At 42.8% G+C, this 23,194-nt stretch overlaps 1 protein-coding gene across 1 annotated transcript in view; it reads right to left on the reverse strand.

Annotated features, from left to right (window-relative positions):
- Nucleotides 1–3,670: 3,670 nt before the first annotated feature.
- LOC124776123 (nectin-2-like) overlaps nucleotides 3,671–23,194 on the reverse strand; it is a 212,963-nt gene continuing 193,439 nt past the window's right edge. The window contains exons 9-10 of the mRNA XM_047250962.1: nucleotides 21,967–22,137; nucleotides 3,671–3,718 (exon numbers count right to left, since the gene is read on the reverse strand). Coding sequence (XP_047106918.1) covers nucleotides 3,671–3,718; nucleotides 21,967–22,137 — 219 coding nt within the window. The remainder of the gene's footprint in view (nucleotides 3,719–21,966; nucleotides 22,138–23,194) is intronic.

A 23,194-nucleotide genomic window follows, 5' to 3' on the forward strand; every position in this document is an offset into this window, starting at 1 on the left:
TCAAATATTACTAAGTTGTCGATAAAGTAAACACCTGTAATAACGAAAAGTGTGCCATAATATTCAATAATCAATTAATGGTAGGATTTATTGCTTTTAATTTCCTGTAAGCAGGCATTTGTTATAGAAAGCATCAACAAATGATGTAGAACAGTAATAGTTGCAAATTAATAATTTATTGTGTATTTATAAATAAATATGTGCTCTGTCCTCAAAATAGGACACTGGTACTTAATGGGTTAAGATGCATTGGTAATAGATGTTTTTGAATGCTGCATGATGAAGTGATATAGAATGATTTTCATTATTTATGGGTTTTGAACTATAACAGGTGTTTATGGTTGAGTATATAGTGAGATTTACTTCATGGAATGGATTATGTGTAAATATGCATTGATACAATGTGGAGATTTATAATTTCCTTTTTCTGAGTGCGGGATTGTTCAACTGCTTAGATAAAGTGATAGTTCTTTTTGGGTGTTGATAAGTGTACTGGTGTTTTGTAACTGGTTGCTGCTTGTGTAAATATTTGCTCCTGTTGTGAAGTACATTTTGTCTGTCCCATCATTAACAAGTTACTCTGAATACACATTGAGTACGACTATCACTATGATGATAAAGGGATGCTGCCATGAAAGTATGTGTAGGTCAGTGTTTAATGAAAGTGAATGGTCGTGAAGAAATTTATATTATTTGCATTAATGTCATTTCTTAAGAACTATTTAGTGAAAAACGAAGTCACATAATGAATATCGGTGTGTCATAATTTAATGGAAGAATGTTCATGGATACTGTTGAATGACATAATGAAACTGGTTCTGTCCAGTAAAGACTGCTTATGTATGATGATTGATGATGTCTCTAGACAGTGGTGGCACTGAATACAATTAGAGGTAGATGTGTTAATTTCGTCTGTGGCTGTGCTGAATACTGTAAAACGTAAGTTACTTGAGGTGAAATTTTTTGTGTACTTATGAACTGTCTGCGAGCTAAACTTTGACATAATATGCTGCTGACGGTGGTTCGTTCACTAGTATGGCAACCACTCCTCCATTACCCAAGACCGTAGTCAAAAATCAAAGACTGAGACCACACAAGCCAACCAAGGTAGTCCATTATTAAACGAACCCAAGGACAGAGATACCGACATGTCACACAGGGCTCACTGAACCGAAAAAAGAAAATGTAAACAGCAAACAATGTAGTCATAACTGAAACTGAAATAGACGAGAAAATCAGGAAGCTGGAACAAAATTCAGAGCTCAACAAAAAAATGACATGTGAGCCACCTTGGAGGCGGAGACTGGTAGTGATAGTGGATCATGCCCCAGTTATCATATGAGAAAGTCAAACAGTTGAGTCAGTAGAGGAACGGAATTGGAGGGAACGCATATAGGACTTCTTAGAAGAAACAAAACTCAGGTTCAAAACAGGTCCACGGAAGAGCTGACAGAAAATTATGTGCTGAAGGTAAATCCAAAAGTCGGAGAACAAATGATCACAGAAAAGAATGTACATCAGATATAAATCAATAACCGTGAAGGACTATCACTTGTACTCACTAAATGCTGTAACTGTCTTGACTATGGGCCCACTGCAAAGTACTGGGAGGGAAACAAACTACAATTTTCTCCTAATGTGGAGATTGTGACCGTCTAAAAAAGGACTGTAAAATAGATAACGAGCTCGAGTGTGCATTCCATGTGCGGAAAGGAAGAAAATACGCAGCCAACGTCGTAAAGAGCGTGTAACATACCAAATATTCATGAACAGAAAATTCAAAGAACAAAACACAGATTCTGAATCATTGTGTAATATACTGACGAGCGTTACAGCATCCACAGACTAAATAAAAATGCGAATTACATCATATGGACAGTCGAAGAAGTAGATGAAACACTGTCTGGAAAGAAAACAATTAAATCCGATATCGCTCAGAGCTGACACGAAAAGGCCTCAGTTGGTGGCATAAAGGGCGTCAGTGAAATGCCCATTCCATTTTGGCATTGATTCCCGCAAGTTTCGAGGTCGAAAAGATTTCCAGTGTGATGAGCTACAGGACAACGTTTTAAACAACTTTTCACACTGCTGACACCGCCGAACGTTTCAAACCCTCTCTATGGACGCTGTGGTGATGCATCACCACTGCTCATGACCACACACCCGTGGAGTGCAGCGCGACTGCAGTTTTTACTCTCATGCACAGGTTGTAATCACTAGGGACCGTTTAAAACCATGGCATGAAGTTTTAAAGTGGTTGGAAGCAGTGGAGGATGCCTATGCTTTCTCAGCCATCCAGATTCACACCCTCCTGTTGCGTGATTACAGAGAGGTACAACAATGACACCTGTACGGATACAATTGAAAAGTGTCCCTCTGAGATCCCTAGTTTGGCAATATTCTCGGTGTGTTGCGGCCAGTTTTATGAAGAATTTTAAAATGTGCCTATACAGAGAACACCTGTAGTCACCCTAGACCCCTGTAGGCAGGCAACCTGCAATGGTGGGTTGTAAGGTTGTGACCTGCTGGTAGGTGTCTCTGGCTACATTGCAGATTTTCTCTGTTATGGTACATTTTTAAAATTGTTAATAAATGTGGGGCGTTGGCACTGCGGACACAGCTGAACTTGGGGGGGGGGGGGGGGGAGGGCTTAGACGGATCCTTTACCATTGTATTTATGAATGTGTCAACGTTACACGCCTTCTCGATCAACCCCACAGTAGGGCATGAAACAGGAGGGCTGAGAAGCACAAGCACCCTTTTCTGCTTCCGATCCCATTCCAATTTCGTCGAATGATTTTGTACGATCTTTAGTTACTCCAGCCTATAACTGAGAGTAGACGTTTTGGTCACCCTGCACTCCAATTGATACAATCATGTTCAGTGGTGGTGTATGCTCACAATGTCCTTAGAGAGGGGTTGAAATGTTCGGGGGCGTCAGCAGCGTCAAAGACTGCCAACAAAGTCGGCCTTTGCTCACTGAAATGAGAACTTTCGCTTTCGATCGCAAAGTGTGCGAGATTCGACGCCCCAAGGGAAGGGTTGGTTTTTGCAACCCCCTGAAGCCTTTTCATATCGACTCTGAACGTGTCTGAAATCATTTCTGTGGACACATAAATAAGATACCCGCGTGAATTCGAACCTGGACGTTGCTGTTCTGATCTCCATGGCAGAGGCGTGAAAATAAGGGGTCTAATGTGGGTAAGAGCGGTTGAGACAACCTTTCTTCCCATCTTGTGAAAAATCCATCGTGTCGTTGGAAGAACTGTGATGAAATTTGGTGCTAACGTGATATCATTCACCCGTTTTACAACGCACATACTCTTCAAAGCTCTGGCCTACCTTCGCACGTATCGACAACATGCCCTTTGTGGCGTCGTCAAGCCAGAGAGTGACCGCGCCGGCCGCCATGCTTTTGCACGACTACACGGTAAGTCTGTACTTATCTCTGAGCGAAATTTCATATTTCTACGTCGCAATGAAAGACAATTACAGCGTTTCGAATAAGTGATCGTATAAATCTGTTGCGCATTGAAGACAACAGACTAAAAGGAAATAGAAAGTAGATACAAATGAAATGAAAATGCGCTGTTGTAGTTTTCTTTACTGATTTTTGCATAAAGAAGGAGTCTATGAGGTTTGTGGGTTTCCAGCTGAATGGAAGTTTTTACTAGGCGATGTGTCTTGTTGTGATTGTTGTTTGAGTTTGAGCAGTAGCCTGAAACAAGACAGACAAATTAAGTATCTTGCTAAGATTATGAAGCCTAGAACAATTAGGTACCTATTGGTGTTTCTGATGTAATCACTGTAGCCTAGTTGTGAATTGAAGATGCTATTGTATGTACTGATACCTCGTATGGCCAAATCAAGAATTATTGAAGTATTTTGCTGGTGCTGGGTTCATGGTAGCCCAAGGTTTGTTTAATGGAAACATTCAAGGAGACTACTGCTGTTTGGATGATGATGAAGAAAAAACCTTTTGTCATTTTAGCTGTAACTGGATTCAGAGCTTGAGTGTAACTGTAGAAGCCAATTAAGATTTGTTTTGCGGAGTAAAACCATACTGTATTTGTTCTGAACAGGTCCACAGGAATTGGTGACAGATGAAGTGGAGCAACAACAAGAATAGTTGAAAAAGAGTTTGATTTTGAGGTGAACAGTATTAAGGATGCTGGTGAGTCAGTAGAGTCATTTTGAAATAAAGGTGTCGATATGGGTAACAACCAGCGAGATATGTGAATGGGTTAAAATAGAATTTATGGTGAACCACTGGTGTCTTTTAGATTGAATGTCTTTGGATAATTTTCTGTCTTCTCACAGATACTGTAACTGTGTGTGAAGCTGGTGAACTAGTATCTCATTCTGTGTGTGTATGTAGTTAAATAATGTTCTCAATGGGTAGTCACATATGTCTGATTTAATGTTGTCTAGATAATAACACTTATTAAAAGTTACAGTTGCCTAATTTAAATTTACAGCGCTATATACGCTCATAACATTTTTCAGTGATATGTCTGACACGCAATTTCTTGTACAATTTATGTTTATATTATCACGTTCGTTGTCAGTGGAGCTACTGATATGATTGTTAGGTTACTTAGTTGTAATACACATTGATATGTATATGCCTGGGAACTCTGTGGTAAAGTTAAGCAGCTTGTTTCGTAACGAAAGTACAGGTTTCAGAGCTTTACATTCAATTTTTTGTTGTGGTTGTGATCTTACAAAGACTAGTTCGATGCAGCTCTCGCTACTATTCTATCCTGTACAAAGTACTTCCGAATAACTATTGCAACTTACATCCTCCGGAAACTGTATACTGTTTCATCTCTTGGTCACCCTCTACAGCCACTGAGCGAGGTGGCGCAGTGGTTAGCACACTGGACTCGCATTCGGGAGGACGACGCTTCAAACTCGATTGCGGCCATCCTGATTTATGATTTCCGTGATTTCCCTAAATCACTTCTGGCAAATGCCAGGATGATTCCTTTGGAAGACCACAGCCGATGTCCTTTCCCATTCTTCCCTAATCCTATGGGACCGATTACCTCGCTGTTTGGTCCCCTCCACCAAAATGACCAACCAACCAACCTCTACAATTTTTGATTTCCACACTTTCGTCGAATACTAAATTAATTATCCCTTGATGACTTGGAATGTGTCCTATCAATCGATTTCTCCTTCTAGTCAAGTTGTACCACTAACTTCTTTCTTTGTCCCTATCCAATATTCAGCATTCTTCTGTAGCACCAGATCGCTAAAACCTCTACTGTTTTCTTGCCAAAACATTTTATCGTCTCCAATATTCAGCATTCTTCTGTAGCACCAGATCGCTAAAACCTCTACTGTTTTCTTGCCAAAACATTTTATCGTCTATGTTTCACTTCCATGCATGGCTACATTCTACATAAATTATTTCAGAAATATTTTCTTACTCTTACATCTCTATTCGGTGTTAAGAGATATCTCTTCTTCAGAAACTTCTACATTTTATATTCTCTCTACTTCGGCCATTTTACTTTGCTGCCCAAATAATAAAACTCGTCTTCTTATTTAAGTATCGTGTTTCCTTATCTAATTCCTTCAGCGTCACCTGATTTAATTAGACTTCATTTCATTGTGCTTGTTTTTCTTTTATTGATGTTCATCTTATATCCTCCTTTCAAGACATTGTCGATTCCATACAGCTGATCTTCCAAGCCTTTGCCTGTCTCTGGTAGAATCAGAAAATCATCGACAAACCTCAAAATTTTTATTTCTTCTTCTCTAAACTTTAATTCTTACTCTAAATTTTTCTTTGCTTTCTTTTACTGCTTCCTCAATGTACAGATTGAATAGCATCGGAGATAAGCTACAACCCTGCCTCACTCCATTCTCAATCACAACTTCCCTTTTCATGACCATTGACTCTTCCAACCGCCGTCAAGTTTCTGTACAAGTTGTAATTAGCCTTCCGCTCACTGTATTTTACCCCTGTGACCTTCAGAATTTCAAAGACAGTATTCCAGCCAACATTGTCAAATGCTTTCCCTATCTTCTAAGAGACGTCGTGTAAACGAAACCTTGTGTGTTCCTACGTTTCTCCTGAAACGAAACTGATGTTCCATGAAGTCAGCTTATGCTAATTTTTCCGTTGTCCTGTAAAGAATTTGTGTTAGCTTTTGCAGCCGTGATTTATTAAACTGACAGTTCGGTAATATTCACACCTGTCAGCATCTGCTTTGTTTGGAATTCCAACTGTCACGTTCTTCTTGAGGTCTGAGGGTATTTCACATGTCTCGTTCATCATGCATACCGGTTGAAAGAGTTTTGTCATGACCAGTATTCCCAAAGTTATCAGTAGTTCTGTCGGAATGTCGTCTACGGTATTGCCTTGTTTCGACCTAGGTTACTCAACGTTCTGTCACATTTTTCCCAAGTATTATATCTCCCATCTCACCTTCATCTATTTCCTCCTCCCTTTCTATAATATTGGCCTCTATACACTCCTTCCAACTTCCAGCTGTTCCTTCTTTTCTGCAGACTGGTTTTCCATCTGAGCTCTTGATATTCATACAGGCTTCTTCTTTTTTCTCAAAAAATTTCTTCAGTTTTCCGATAGACGGTATCTACCAGGCGGCTTCCTCTTTCATTCCTTAACCCCAATTCAGATTCACCTGTAATTTTTCTTTGTCTTCCTTTTCCCACTATCGAATTCCAATACCCGACCACAGTTAACAATTATATGTTCGTCTCGCTTAACTATCTGAATAATTTCTTTTGTCTCATCGTACATTTCTTCAATGTTTTCATCATCTGCAGAGCTAGTCGGCATAGCGTTAGAACGACTTTGGTGGGTGTTGGCTTTGTGTTTATCTTGGCTACGATAATGTCGTCACTATGCTGTTCATAGTATCTTACATGAATTCCTATTTTCTTGTTTATTATTAAACCTACTCCTGCATTATCCCTATTTGATTTTGCGTTTAAGACCTGTATTCACCTGACAGAAATCCTGTTCCTCCTGCGGAACTTCACTAATTCTCACTGTATCTAACGTCAAGCTACCCATCAGCCTTTGTAAAATTTTATGACCTACCTGCGCGATTAAAGCATCAGACATTCCAAGCTCCGATCTCTAGGACGCCAGCATTTTTGCCGGCCTGGGTGGCCGAGCGGTTCTAGGGGCTGCAGTCTGGAACTGCGCGACCGCTACGGTCGCAGGCTCGAATCCAGCCTCGGGCGTGGATGTGTGTGATGTCCTTAGGTTAGTTAGGTTTAATTAGATCTAAGTTCTAGGAGGCTAATGATCTCAGAAGTTAAGACCCATAGTGCTCAGAGCCTTTTGAACCATCTGAATCAGTTTTTTCTCTCCTGATGACGACATCCTCCTGAGTAGTCCCCGCCCGGAGAGTGGAATGGGGGACTTTATTACCTGTGGAATATTTTACCCAGGAGGATGCCGTCATCATTTAACAACACAGCAGAGCTGTGTATCATCGGTAAAAATAACACGTGAAGTTTCCCTTTGCTTTCAGCCATTCGCAGTACCAGCATAGCAAGGCCGTTTTCGTTGATGTTACGATGTCAGACCAGTCAGTCATCCAGACTGTTGCTCCTTCAACTACTCAAAAGGCTGCTACCCCTCTTCAGGAATCACACATTTGTCTGGCCTCTCAATAAATATCCCTCCGTTGTCGTTGCACCTGAGATACGGCCGTCACGCCGTCACGCCAACGGCAAGGCCCATGGAGGGTGTTTTAAAAAAGGAACTTAATGTTATAAACAATATATCAAATGAAAGAGCAAATCAAACAGTTTTTCATACAAGTGTTCAATGTAAGCACCATTCGTCACATATTGAGTCGATGGGCGACTTCTTCCCAAAACTTGATCAGTGCATCTGGAATAATTGTTGCAAGAATACTGTTCCTAACGTCGGTAAGATAAGCTGGTTGTGGAGGCACATACACATGGTCCACGGCGTCAGATCATGTTTAAACTTGGAGATCGTGCAAAGAAGAAGCTCTCTCTTCTGGTCCCTTATGACCAGCCCTTTATCAAATCACGTGCTGAGTTAAGCCAGTGAGGCGGCGCTCAGTCTTGTTGCTAAATAAAGTTCTGTGTTTCAGCTTCTTCCAGTTGAGGAAGGAGCCATAGCTTTAGCGCATCAAGATACGAAACACCAGTTAAGGTTGTTTCATCGAAGAAGGAATGTCCACAAACTTTCCGCCGAGATAGGCACAAAAAACCCTCAGTGTAGGTGAGTCTCGTTGCAATTGTACCATCTCGTTGCGAGTGGATTCGCACATTATGTGTGTTCACATTTCCACTTAGGTGAAATGTCAACTCGTCGCTGAAGACGATACGATCCAGCAAATCTTCATCATCATGCAGCATCATTTCATTTTGTAAAATTGGCACGTAAACCGTAGTCTGTATGCTTTACAGCTTGTAACAACTCACTGGAGTAGCCTCTGAACTGATTTCTTGAGGCTACGCGTGAAGCCTCTCTCTCCTTCGACAGGTTTTTCGGTCACTCTTTGTCGTTCCATATTCTTCCCTTTGGGCACAGGTATACAAACCAAACTCTGTGAATTTCTGTTTCATATGATGTATAATTGCAGGTTGAATGCAATAAATGCTACAAAGCCTTCAAACCAATGTATTTATTTTGAAACACCTTGTATATTGTCGTTTTTTTCTATTTTTTTGATATTGTTGGGATGAGCAGCATCAGTTTATGCGGAGATTATGGAGCGCACCAGAAGCTAGAGCACATAAAAGTGGGTGTTTTCCCAAGATCAAGTGTGTCGTATTTGTGTATTAAACATCATTTGTAAATCTACTCCTCAGGAATCCTGCCAGGAGAATAGCTGTAACTGTACGTAAGTTATTTTCTTTTACCTAGCAGAAGGAAAATGATTTGTTAACTGTGTAGATATTCCTATCTCTCTTTCAACAGGAAGAGATCGGTGCGTCAGATGTTGAATTGTTTAGTTTTCGTAAGTATTCTTTGATTATGCCGCTTTCCTGAGTTGTGCCAGGTGCCTATTTCAGTGACAACAAAGAAGATGTGCACATGATGGTAATAATTTACGTTGACCTTGGTCATTACATGGTCAGCAGCATGAAGATGCTATCGAGGTACTGGAGCCCGTTATTTACATTTACTTCGCTATAGTCGATATCGGCGCTATTTTCCGCAGCAGTTCACTGGCCGACATCAGGAGCGCTGGTAGATCACGTCTGGACTGGCGTCTGGACCGTCACATTCCGCACTGTACCGTCCGCCACGACAATGGCGCTAATTTTCTGAAACAGCAGTCAGCTGATTTGTAAAAGGGTGTTCCTTTACGTGGTTCGACAGAAGACATGAGAAAAACTACTAGGTAATTCATTGTATATGTTTATTCTTCTCTAATAGATATCAATATCGTTATTGTAACCGCAGTAACACTGTTTACAATATTCTGAGGCTCTGATCATATCGCAGATATAATAATGTGCGGACTTTTCATGTGAAATGTATTTAGTACAGTTTGTTTGTCAACTGAGACGAACCAGATATGCTGTTCATCCCTGTGTGAACGAATAGACGGTCTGGTTGTAGTATTAAAGTACTAGGATATATAGTGTACTTCAATATACATCATATCAGGAGCAACTTATTTTACAACTCGCAAATGATTGAGACATTGATGTGCAATGCAACGTGACGAATCGCATACAAATGCAGCCTAGAATTCAGTGCTCTGAGTAGTGATATTCTAACATGAAGCCGCCCTCTCACCAGCTCGCACCCTTTTCCTGCGCTACACTTTTTTCCCTAAGTAACTCTGATGTTCTGAAGACGACCGTGCGAAAACAGCTAGGCGGACAGAAAATAGAGTAGTTCTACAAGTTTTTGACTCGCATTTCATTTTTATGGGCGCGATTTGTGAAAGTTGTCCAATAGCACTCCAAAAGAGGACGAAGGAGCGTAGTGCGGGCAGTCTCTTTAGTAGATCTGTGGATGCGACATGACAGTGAGCCTCGCTATCACTCCCTGATCGACTTGGAATGGTTTTACTAATATCGTACCACGAACATGAGTGTCCTATGTAATCAGCCCTCCTCCCAACACCATCACTTACCCCCAGGGCACTTACTCCTGACCTCAGTCCTACCGATAATATATCTGATGCTGTGTATTGAGCCGGATCGGAGTGGCTCCCTTTGACCTCGGGTGTCTCGTGGCACTTTGGGCTACAACACCCTGCCGCTAGCATCACAGGCACGTTTCGACGGCCCTGCTTGTGGCCGTGTTTGAGCTTGGAATTCATGGAAGGAAGTCGCAGACACAAACTACTGATGAAGGCCTGACAGCAGCCCAGTTTGAAAATCTGTTCACTGGTTTGCTTATCTCCAGGCGCAAACTAGTTCGTTGCAATAATAGAGAGCGGATGCTGCGTTTACATGTTGTGACGCTCCTGGACTCCAGAATCGAAACTTGGAGAGTTGCTCCATCCACTGATATGTGTCATTTTCCTGGGTATCTAGTCGTTTTCACACAGGCGTCTTTTGAAGCCATGGCGTTATTTATGAATAATGTTGTGCTCTTGTGCACATAACCTCTCATTTACGTTTCTATAAGGTTTGGAGGCGTTTCTCCTTGATAGAGCGCCCTTTGGCTGCGGCCGGTGTGGGTACGAGGAAGAGCCGTCAGGACTTCATGAGCAAATAGACGGGGTCCCGGGTTCGATTCCCGGCCGGGTTGGGTGGGGATTTTTCTCTGTCCGGGGACTGGGTGTCTTAGTTGTCCTCATCATTTCATAATCGTCATCATCACCATCATCATCATTGGAGACAGTGGCTAGATTGGACTGTGAAAATAATTGGACAGTGTAAAAATTGGGACTTTGTACGGCGCTGATGACCAAACATCTTCGTGAACCAGTAGCTGGGACTTTTAATTAAGTGATCAAAACACAGCGAAAGGAACAATATGCATTCTTGTTGGACGGTAACATATCATGCTACATTATTTTCGGTGCGTCAACGAGGCAGCAGTCTAGTATCAAAAGCCGCAGCGATCACAATATTCTGATCTTTGCCTTCTGCTGTTCCATTCCGCTTTGTTTTAACCACCTCTTTAAGACTGTGCGTTTGTACGTCGACGGAAAATAAAGATAGAACATAATACAACACCTCGACCTATGTTTCATGAAATTTGACTGTACAGGTCCTAATAGCCCTACCAATCTTTGTCACTGTTTATTACATGGTTTGTTTATGCCACGACTTAGCTTCCGTGTTCGTCCGACCCCTAGCCTCCAAAGATCCACATTTCACCAATAAGTGCTCAAGTTAAGTAAGAACACACTGATTTTCGTATTTTAAAATAATAACAGATTTGCCTTATTAGTGAGAGTAATTTTCATACAGTGTACTTTCTAGTCTGAATTTACAACTCCGTCGGTCATCAAATGAAATCATTGTATGCACCTCATGCAACTGAGAAATATACTGCAGAGAGAATGGAGAAGGCGTCTCGATGTTTTCGTTCTATACTCACGAATTTCCTCATAATTCTTGCCATAAAATTACAGCAGTAAGTTACTATTATACGAGGGGCGTGTAATAAGTAATGCTCCACGTTTTTTACGTTTCTGTTGGAAGAAATCCTAAATTTGTTGTGAGACATCATGGAATATTCCCGCTTCAACTAGTATAGATTCATGAAGTTCCTATAAGTGGCGGCGCCATATGTAGCCTTCAAATTGGCTCTTGTAGCGGATGTGCGTTCCAAGCAGAGAGCTGTCATATGTGCTTGCAGAGCATCTTCGGAGGCCTGGCAGTGAACAAAAGCACGGTGAACAGCTGGGCGATCCCTCTGTCATGATCGCAACTAGGTCGCCCAAACATGTCTCATCTGCCGCGTGGCGGCCGGCCACACACAGCTGTGACTCCTACAGTGTTGGAACGTGTGGGCACTCTCATTCGAGGTGATCGACGGATCACAAGTCAAATACCTCGCTGCACAACGGGACGCCTCTGTTGGTAGTTATGACTCGCTCGTCCACCATTTGGGGTGCTCGTTATCCACCCTGCAGCTCGCAACTCTCACGTTCCGACTTCCACCTGTTTAGCCCAATGACGGATGTACTCTGTGGGAAGCAGTACGTGGGTGACGGCGCTTTTGTTGAGGTTGCCAGACGTTGGCTCTGACGTTGACCGGTAGAATGGCACCAAGCAGGCCTACAGACCCTGCCAGTAAGGTGGCGTAAGACCGTCTCACTGAACAGATATTGCACTGAGAAATAGATTTTCCTAGCCAAAACAATGGGGAATAATATGATGTACTGCAATCCTGAATAAAATCAACCTGCTTCCAGAAAAAAAAATTGTGTTGTATTACCTATTGAAAGCCCCTCTTAGAATTCAAAAAAATTTTTAATGCAGTCATAAATAAGAAAATTTTGTGCTAAAATTTCTTTGAGAAGGAACATAGAATAAACATTTGTAGTACAGAAACTTTACACATTCAACTAAGTTCACAACGATAAGTGAAACAGATTTATTAGCTTTGAAAGTTACACTTTATTTTATTAGATTAACCAAATATTTGTATACATTTGTTTACACAAAAATACGATATAAACATTTACATCAATAGTTAATACAATTTACAGTAAATTCTCTCTGAATGTATACATTTTTTTCATCATTTTTTGCTGATATTTTCTCTTTAAATAACACTCAGGTATTAATTAGCGGATGTTTTATTCTGTAAAACTTCATATGCAAAAATCATAATTTATTATCCACTGCAGGCATGCTGCAGTTACATCGAATTGGTGTATGAGAAGCAGAAACACTAAGACACTCTCTGCTGTAAATCTAAGACATTCAGTGGCACAACGTTACAAGCGAGGCAGTCTTTGTTACTGTAAGAAGGGAGAAAGGGCGGTCCCTGGCTTCCGCGCGGGACATTCGGGCTGTGTTGTCACATCACAGTGCTGAGTGACGTCATAGTGTCCGGGAAGTGGTTCAGGCAGCAGGCATATCTGCCGGCAGTGATACAACGTGCCGGCAGACGTACTGCTACGTTACGTCACGTTGGGTGCGCTGTCCAGACAGTGCCGTCTTGTGACTCTGTCATCTCTATGTTCCTGTAAAGATACAGCTTCAAATGTATTCTGCGTCCATTGGTATGTGTCAGATGTTCAGACTGTCATTTAGTGCCATTACAAATAAAGATATCTTAGGTCCTGTTACACGCGTCCTGCAATTAGGTATATGATCTTAAGCGAGGAAGACGAAACTGTTGGACCTGACGAGGAGATAAATACTCTTCATTCTTCACAAAATATTTATATAAGACGACCTGCCTCTCTTTTTAGTGGCGTACAGTATCAATAGAGATAAGGGTAAGTCACGTTCAACGTTAATGCGTGATTTCTCATGTGCGGGACATCATGACCGTGTCAAACGACTTCGTGATGGAGTGGGAAATTAGGGTGGTATCTTTCTTCTTTCACCTCTCAGCGCTGAATGACACAGCGCGGGTGCACATAACCTTTTTAACATGCAAAATTTGAGCGCTGTGTTACCATGTAATCGTGTACTCAGACACTAACTGAAGGGGAAGGCATCTTTCTACACAAATATTTACTTTCTTTTCTCATAAAAATAGTACATATATTCGAATATCCCCTGCATCCTCCCCCCCTCCCCCCAACAATTAATGTGTTTTCGCGCCACAGGAAATGCCGCCATTTCGTTTATAAAAAGTTTGATGTGCTTAAGTAGATGCGAGACATGACTTACCCTCCATCCCCGAGTTTTCTTAAAGGAGTGGGATCGTATGGTCAGATGGAGAGAACACACAAACATTATACGATGATGGAGGGTCGCAAGGACACTTTTCGATGGAGAGAATCGAAATTCAGCAAAGAGTTGCAGCCTAAATCATGTAGATTTCCCACGCCACGTCGAAAGCAGAAGCGATGGGACACAGCTGCTTGAAGAAAATTATAAGAACGGCCGGTGAGAAAACGTATAGCAGGAAAATTCGTATATGTGAGTTACTTCATGTCTGTAAACGAGACTGAATCCTTTGTTGAAATGTAATACGAAAAATGCAACGTGTGCATTACCATACGTTTTGGGAACTTAAAGAGAACTACTTCCAAATTAAGCTGCATAGCGTTAGGTGCAGTCTTATGCTGTTTCATGTTAGTGAACAAGCAAACATGAACATAGATGGCGGTCAGAAACGGCATATAAGTTTTGATGAGGGATAAAAAATCAATTGGCTGGTTGCCTTTATCCTTCATTAGTGAACATACGCTAAGAAATTAATGTAAGAAAAGGAGAGAAGCGGCGTGGTCGAGATATGTGTCACGTAGCTTCTGCTGTATTGACAGTGGCAGATGAAATTACAACTAGCGATAACCAAATTGACAACTTATTTGAGGACATCCACGCTTATGTTTAGGTACCAAAAGGAAAACTTTCCCAAGAGAAATTAACGACCGAAATTACATCTAGCAATTGGTGAAAAGTGAAGGAAAAAGAAATCTTCTCCTTTTCTTCTACTTGTTATGCTGTACGAAGAAATTCAATCGCGTAGCGATAGTTCCACAACATAAACCACGGAAATAAATACAAACGTTTACAGCTGCAGACTACAGAGTCGAAATTTTGGATTACCGGTACCAAAACGTTGCTGTCTCTTGCGAAATGACGAGGGACCAACCCATAGCTCATTTGTGATGGGTTTCCCTCCAAATACCGTTTCATAGTTCTCAGATAATGTGGCTGAAGACAGTGTGAAATTATTAAGTAGTTGTTTTGCCACTTTTGTAACAGCGATTTGCGCAAATGATTCGGCCTCTTTAGTTGTACCTGGGTACAAAGGAACGCCTAAACGTGTGTGTGTGTTGCTGGTTCCCTCCCACTTCGCACTCATAAATATTCCGCTTGTTTATCGACGGCGGACTGCCAGTTGGGTTTCCGCTCGCAGCGCACAGAGCTCGCGCCCGCCATTACAATCGGCATACTGATTCAGCCCCGCGACACGCGCCATTAAACGCACATTTTTGCGTCAACTGGGGAAATGACTGAACAGTGCGCACGCAGAATTCATTACTGTTGTCCGTAATAACAGTCATATTGCACGGTCTGTCAATGAATATTCGTACCATTTCCAAAGGATGTTTTACAAGTCAAACGCAATTCACGCTAACAATAAGCGAAGGCCATTGATGGATTCAAACGGAAAGGAAATGTGTTTTCCTTTATTACGTGGACATATGTGTCATTCGACATTTTTTGCGTTTTTCTCATCTGGACCAGTTCATCTTAAAAAATATCACCGTAGCAAGTAATGACGAAATGTTTTTAAATTGTATATCCCAAGCCGTAAAACGTATACTAGTGTGAAAAGAAAAAAAGTCCTTGAAGTAATTTACAATGTCAGTTATTTGATTTCAAAGAACCCTTAACTAATCAAGTGAATTAAAATGGGGACGCAGGCAAGTATCCATACACAGTAACTGAAGTACACTCTCCCCGCCCCCCTCGTAGCTCGATAAATGAAAGTTGGGCTGTTTGTCACTACAATGGCTTGTACACTACTTGCCCTTTGTTTGCGACGTCGCTCGCTATCGAAGGAAGGGAAAGGAGCGAATTGTGACATTGATTTCATGTAGAAGTATTTAGAAACAGAGGGCCATCTGAGACAAACAATTATTATGAACTAACAAAACACCAGAATCGAAAAGGTGCCATGAAAGCATTTAAACGTACACATTTAGGCAGATATCAAAAAAATTTAATCCAAAATGTCATACCCCTAGTGGCTACTAATTCCTCAGAAATTCCCGTTTATTATCTTTACAATCCCCGATTTGTGCTCCATTTACTGTAGGCAATAACGTTACCTGCACAGCATAAAAATCACGTCACACTTGCTGTTGACAGAAGAATTACATCGTGAAACTAGTGCATTAGACATTACTAGTACGCTTCTTTGACGGAACTAGAGTTATTCAGAGAAAAGTAAACTGGATAGACACAAAAGAAAGAAGTTCTTCAGTGTGGATTTAAAGAAGAAAGTGATTCTATGATTCTCATGGTGGCAAGTATGAGTCTTAGGGACACTCTTCAAATTGTGGAGGCTATGTCGGTACATTGTCCTATTAATGTGGCATTTTCTGGATGTACTGCACAGTTTAGACCAACGAGATGAGTACTTCAATTAAGCTGAGACAACGTAGTGTAAGATATAATGGACAATGTGTTAGTTGTTAGGAACTGCCTATTCAGCGTCAGCAATCTCAGTAAACCGGAAAATTTTAAACTCTGAGAGCGACTTTTAGCGTGCTCAGGACTGATAAAATCACATTGCTTTCCGGTATAAAAAGTCATAGAATTGAATTGAGGGTTACATCTTTCTTTACAGATGACGATTACCTAAGAGCATTCGGAGCTTAAACAAGGCTTGGGTTCCTGACACATTATGTGCTATGTATAGTTCCCAGCCATTTCCACTGGATTAGCTGGTAACGTTAGATCATATGGGGAGGAAACAGAAAGACAATGATCAATAGCGGAGGGATAGAAGGGCCAGACGAGTAATCGCTAATTATGGGAAATGTGATTGTGATGAAGGGCAAGCAGAGTAAGCTTGCAGAAGCGGACGCGGAATTATCGCAGAGAAGGGCACGTAGGGCAATCATGAAGATGGGGACATGGAAGGATAACAATGAAGGACAGCCCGAGTTAGTGTGAAGAAGGGAATCCGAAGTTATTGTGAAGAAGGGCAGGCGAATTAATGACGAAGATGTGGTTGCAGGGTGATTGTGATGAAGGGCAAGCAGATTGAATGCGAAGAAAGGCAGGCTGAGTAATTATGAACAGCGAGATGCGGAGTGATCACGATGAAGGGCACTCTATGTAATTCTGAACGAGGAGAGTGATCGCGAAAAAGGGCAGAGCAAGTAATCGTGAAGAAAAGAATACAGAATGACTGCGATGGAAGGCACGTTGGATAATTGTGAAGAAGGGATACGGAGGGATGATGAAGAATGTGGTATGGTCACAGTGTACACAACCCATTCCTGCTGCAGAGGACCTAAGTGGTCACCAGGGGGTACGAGTACATAATCGTGTAGTGACTATGTGGCCTGACTAATGGCTCTTGCATCGGCACGAATAGCCACTGGCTATCTACGAAAGTCTGTATTTACAAGATTCGCATTTCAGTTCCATTCATTGCGTCTTATACTATGCTAGTACACTGATAACTTCTGTTAAATTATTATATTATTTGGTCCAACATTATTTAAATAGTGCCAAAGTTTTAATTTATTTTATTATTCGTCTGTCTGTACTACAGGCTACTTGCGTATCTAAAGAAAGCTGACGATACAGTGTGTTAATTCCTTTGAAAATGACGTTTCTTCTTCGTGCGGTGGCGTTTCGAGCAACATTTCTGTCACTGGTCTCAGAACGTGACTTTCGATTTCCTCAGCAAAGGATGACGCCACGGCTGCACTCTTCTGGGAGTAAAATACCGACCTCTCTGACACCGGAAACATTCCCTCGAACTGTGGCAGACCAAAGGAACATGTAATCGTCGTGGAAACTAGCACGGCTCTCTGAGGACTCAGACTCGCATTTAATTTGTGGTGGTAGGCACGAGCACCGACCAACAGATACAAGACGTGATATCTGACGCACCTGTCCTGAAATAGCGAGCATGAATAGTGTAGAGTAGCGTTAATCTAGTCTTAACTCGACCTGTGTAACTGACGGCCCCTGGCAAGGTATATTTTCTGAAACAAGGAAATCGATCATGAATAACAAGGTAGGAGGGAAGGTGTTGGCTCGCCAACATTCCATAGTACATGGCTATGCCGCTGTTCCATCTGCTTTTGAGACATTTTTACCCAAGGAGACGTTTTGTAGTTTGGGAGGAACAAAGAAGTACCTGATTTTTATTCACTGTCGTATTAGTCTCTTCTTTAGGCTATGTATACCTTAGTTCGAGGATCAATTCAATACTTGCCATTTTGGACAGTAATAATATACAACTGCTGTAAATAAAGAAAGAATGTAAAACTATCAGTAGAGAGAGAGACAGAATATTGTCACTCTATTCACTTCCAGTCTGCACATAGTGGAACGAAAAAGACACTCCCTTCACTGGAACATATGACTTGCAATTTGTGGCTAGCTGTTCTAACAATGGCTGCTGATCTGATTTCCTGGGGACTTACGTGATGAAAAACGCCTTCTTTGTTAAATGACAGATATTTGTGTTACAAACGTTAAGGATTCCATTTTTCATTCTTCATAAAAAAGGAAAGGGGGGAACTGGAGTTCGCCTATTGAGAAAGATGCGCCCGTTGGGAAGATCCGATCGAACAGTCTCGCAGAAGAGTTTTGTAAGGTGCAGGATTTGAGAACTTACGCGTTAGCTTGCCAACATTAGTATTAATAATGAAGGGACTGGCAAGTGCATCATATCATGAATTTATTGAATTATGATGAATATAAGGCACTCTCAAGTAGTATTCCTTACATGTCTGCATGATTAAGTTACTTACTGAAAGCGTTGGTGAAAAGTGTTGAAGTTGAGAATTGCTGAGTATGAAGTCTGCAGCTGGCCGTAGCTCGCCGGGCCGCCCGGCAGGTAGCGCTCACCGGAAACGCGGGACAATACGGCGCTTTTGGGGATAGCTCCCCCGGCCTCCGGAGCCACCTGTGCTGAGCAGCATGTGGCGAAGACGGGAATTTCGTTTGCCTAGGGGCGATATGACCCACTCGATCATTGGGTTGAATCTCAGAAATGGCGTTGGAGGTATTTCGGCGATGTTGGAGCGTTCGACATTGGCCGAAACTGAGTATTCTTTCGCCGCGTTTTCGTGCGCGTGGAAGACGGGAGAATTGTGGTGAGACTTGCAGGATTTGCGCTGTCCTGTGGCGTGGAAGTTTGAGAAGCAACTTTCAATTGAAATTGCCTCATACTGGGAGTGCTGTGATTCGGTGACGGCAGATCCATCCGAATTATCCGTATCTTCGACATAGGACCAGTATAAATGATTACCTTCACTATAGGTGTAAGATTGCGCAGTTTTTTGTCTACACGACGAGGTTCAGCGCGGGAGATAAACGGTCTGTATCGCAACTATGCACCAACGTGCGTACCATGCAGAGTTCTGCGTTTAGTGCTCTTTCTGTGCTCAGAAGCGGGATTTTCACCAACGCTTGACCACTTCCAACAACTTATATAGTATTCTTGATCTTGTAGTTATCCTTGTGAGGTGCCGAGTATTCATCAACGTAGCTGCCGATAATTGGGACGCGTAATTGCAAATTAGTTAACGTGCCACTCTCAGGAGTGTGTGGGTGGTCAAAAGAATTTCACATTTTTGTATTTTTTGTCAGTTATGGGAAATATCAACATCAACTGCCAGTATTACAATCGAATTATCGACTTCATCGTAGCTAGCATTTAACCTGTCCCAGTAAGCCTTACATGTACTCTAGTCAGTGCACAGCTTGCCCAGACGGTAAAGAAAGAAGGTTTGCGATCTTCTATGTCAGCGACGGACAAATAAGCTTATAGTTTGACTGTGTCCTACTCAAAGTGACATCCCAGAATTCAGCATCATCGATTTAGGGGAGTCACTTTAAACAACATCTCTATTCTAGGATGGGATCTTCTGCGCTGTCTAGTGCGAGTATTACATCGCCTCGTTCGATTTTTTTCTCCTTTGACAATGGAAATGAAATACTAATTCAGTAAGCAGCGTACCTGGTAGATGATTCGTGGTTAACTTCTAGCTTACTAGGAGAGAAAATTAAAAGAGCGTCACAAGTCCAATTACAGGCGAAAGAGAACGTTAGTTCGTTATAAGACGTACGGTATCGTCCGAAATTATTCACCTGCCTTGTTTACTAGGTTGCTCATTGACACCCTTGAAACAATGGCAAAAATACCGATTATTATATAGTTTTCAATACTCAGTAAACACCAGAGATAGACTCCACGGAAATGTTGACTGTGATGCAGTAGATTAGAAGATAGATAATCTGGAGAAATGAAAAACTACAGAGCGTAATTCTCCCTGAGGAAAGGACGTCAGGAGAGTGAAAGTAGCTGCTTTCCTATGCTACTACAATAATGTTGTTGAAGAAATCACGAGAACGTGAGTCACATCGTGAAACCGACTGTAAACAAAACCGTTGCGTGGTCAGTTGTCTCATCTCTTTCTGTCTCATCTCTCCCAGTATAACATCCTAACCAGACGCCATAGGCTGCTGCACAGCTATCAGAATGTCTTGAGGGATATTCCAGATTTCCTAAAACAAACATTGCCATTCTATATTAAAAAGTTTGTATGTGTCTGTTTGTTTCACTGAAGTCAAAAACTAGTTTTTAGGAAAAGGGACAGCAGAATGCGTGTAGGCACATCTGCGAAAATGAAAGTTGTGTTCACATATTCAGAACAATTCATCTGAACACTGTGTAAAGGCCGGGAAAAATGAATATGGGCTCTGAAATTTTTATGACTTGGGTAGATTTCACCCTCGTTAATGAAAAGGAGAACTACTTATCGCAGAAAATGCTGGAAACTGTGATTTATATGAGCCAATGGGTTTCTGTGACAGGTCTGTGTATACACGTCTCTCGTACGCTCTATCACGAGTACTTCACGTTTAAGTAGTGATGAGGGCATACACGTTTAGCGACAAGTTGAATGCAGCACAACATGATGCTCACGATAAAACACAACATGTTCATTATCTAGTGTTAAGCGAATTACAATTCACGGAAAACATGTAGGGGACGTTTGTGCAAGAGTTTAAGAATAGAAGTATTGTGGCGAAATGTCCACGCAAAGTCTGTACGGAAAATTTCGTGTCAAAGAGGCGCAATGCCGGCTCTGTAACGATATTCGTTAACAATGGCCAGTCTCGCGACAGTCCTATTGTACGTGTTTTGGTTCAAATGGCTCTGAGCAGTATGGGACTTAACATCTGTGGTCATCAGTCCCCTAGAACTTAGAACTACTTAAACCTAACTAAACTAAGGACATTACACACATCCATGCCCGAGGCAGGATTCGAACCTGCAACCGTAGCAGTCGCGCGGTTCCGGACTGCGCGCCTAGAACCGCTAGACCACCGCGGCCGGCAGTACGTATTTTCCGAGCCCGCTTTATTTTACAGGTTGTTGTAACGGTGACGGCCATTGGACTGTACAGTAGATGTAAACATTAAGTGCGGCTGTAATGATACGCTTATATTAGAGTACCCACATGGACACACGAAAAATTTCTGTAATGTGAGAATAGTCGCGAGTGTAATTGTTTTTCAAAGTATAACGACATGTATACAAAGAAAGTACAAGAAATGCAACCTTACAGAGGAATGTAGTTAGTCGAGAATTGATATCTAAGTTCTACTGATCGGTCGTTAACATCCATCCAGAAACTTGTGTGTTTTACTCTGAGACTAATGTAGAGGATGAGAAGAGTAGAATCTCTGCTGGCTACAAAGAATACGTTGCCCTTTAGGTGGTACTAACTGCTTGTCCGTGACAGTCTCAACTTTTCACAGTGATAGCTATTTCCAAAGTTTGTCCACTAGTGTGTGTCTGCTGGAGACGAGGATACAGTCATCGCTGGGTGTAGCTCGTATGAGGGTCAGGACGTCGTGTTATCACAGAAGGCTGGGCGCAGCCACTGCAGCCTTCGCCTCTGTCAGAGTTTTCGTAGGCGGGGCGGCGCTGCCAGCCTGCGGCCGCGGAGCGGTCACTGGGCGGTCGGAGGGCTGACAGCCGCCGGGAGGCCGGAAGGCGGTCGGAGCGAGCGGGGGCGGCTATGCTGCGGCGCCGGCGAGGCGGGCGGCGAGCAGCGCGGCGTGGGCGGCGACGGCGGCGGCTGCGGCGGCGGCCGCGGGGGCGGGGAGGCGTCGCGGCGCCGCCGCCAGGCCGGAGGCGCGGGTCACGGCGAGCAGCACGCTGCCCTCGGCCAGCCCGCGCGGCGACCGCACCACCAGCGAGTACTCGCCCGCGTCCGACGGCGACGCCGCCGCCAGCGTCAGCGCAGCCTCGCGGCACAGCGGCGAACTGCCGGCCTGCAACGCGCGCGCGCTAAGCTGTGGCCACGTTCGCCAGCGTTACACACGGCATCGCAGAAAAATTTCTGCGGGTACATCGTCAGCTGCTGACGACCATTTCCTAGACGTCATCTCTGTTTCCTTACTGTTTACAAAGTGTGACGGTGTACGTCATACAACGCAAAAGAAAAAGCAGCCTGTGACCACTGGAGAAAGTGCCACGGGTTACTCCAACGCCGTAGCACATACACGCTCTGTTAATCCGTATACAGTGGTGTCCAAAATTAAAGAAACAAACCGCTATTTCTCTGCGTCTAATTCGCGATATAATCATACAAACTGTCTACCAGATGTCCGTAAGATCTTGTTCCACGCGGAAGAGGGCATTCCGGTCAAGGGATAACCGTGCCAACGATGACATCGGCGCACCTATGGAACGAGTAAGTGTTGTCCGAGTAGTCTCACATCTACAGCCGCTATCTACGCAGTCGCAGGCGCTGTACTATGGCGCAGAGAAGACGCTTACCAAACGCTATGCGGTGGAGGGCCATAGGAAGAACGGAAGCAGAAGAGCCGGAAATTGATGTAGCCCAACGGCCTACTATAAAACGTTCTATTGTTTCCCGAATGTTGCAGTAGTTTATTGACACCAAAACTGTATCCCGAAGACCAGGGCAGGGCCGACCACGTGTGACTTCAGAAGAGAGGACCGTCATTTGGCCGTAATGGCACGACAGTACCGCCTTATTAGTGCAAGGCAACTGGCTTGTGAGCACGCAGCATCCACTGGGCGTGCTGTATCGAGGCAAACCATGAGCAGGAGGCTTACTGTCGCACCTGGTGTGTCTATCTTTGACCCGTCTTCACAGAAAGGAACGTCCACAGTGGAATCATCAACATGCTACCTGAGCGTCGAACGGTGGCTCAGTAATGTTTTCACACATGAGTCCCGATTAAGTGTGGAGAGTAATTATCGATGGATTCGCATCTGGAGCGAATGCGGAACACAATTTCGGGACCCAAACATTGTAAAAAGATACAGATATCGAGGAGAATCCCTAACTGTGTGGACAGGGATTATTTTTACAGCTCGGAC

Source organism: Schistocerca piceifrons, chromosome 2, assembly GCF_021461385.2.
Source record: "Schistocerca piceifrons isolate TAMUIC-IGC-003096 chromosome 2, iqSchPice1.1, whole genome shotgun sequence".
Classification (NCBI taxonomy): Eukaryota; Metazoa; Arthropoda; class Insecta; order Orthoptera; family Acrididae; genus Schistocerca; species Schistocerca piceifrons.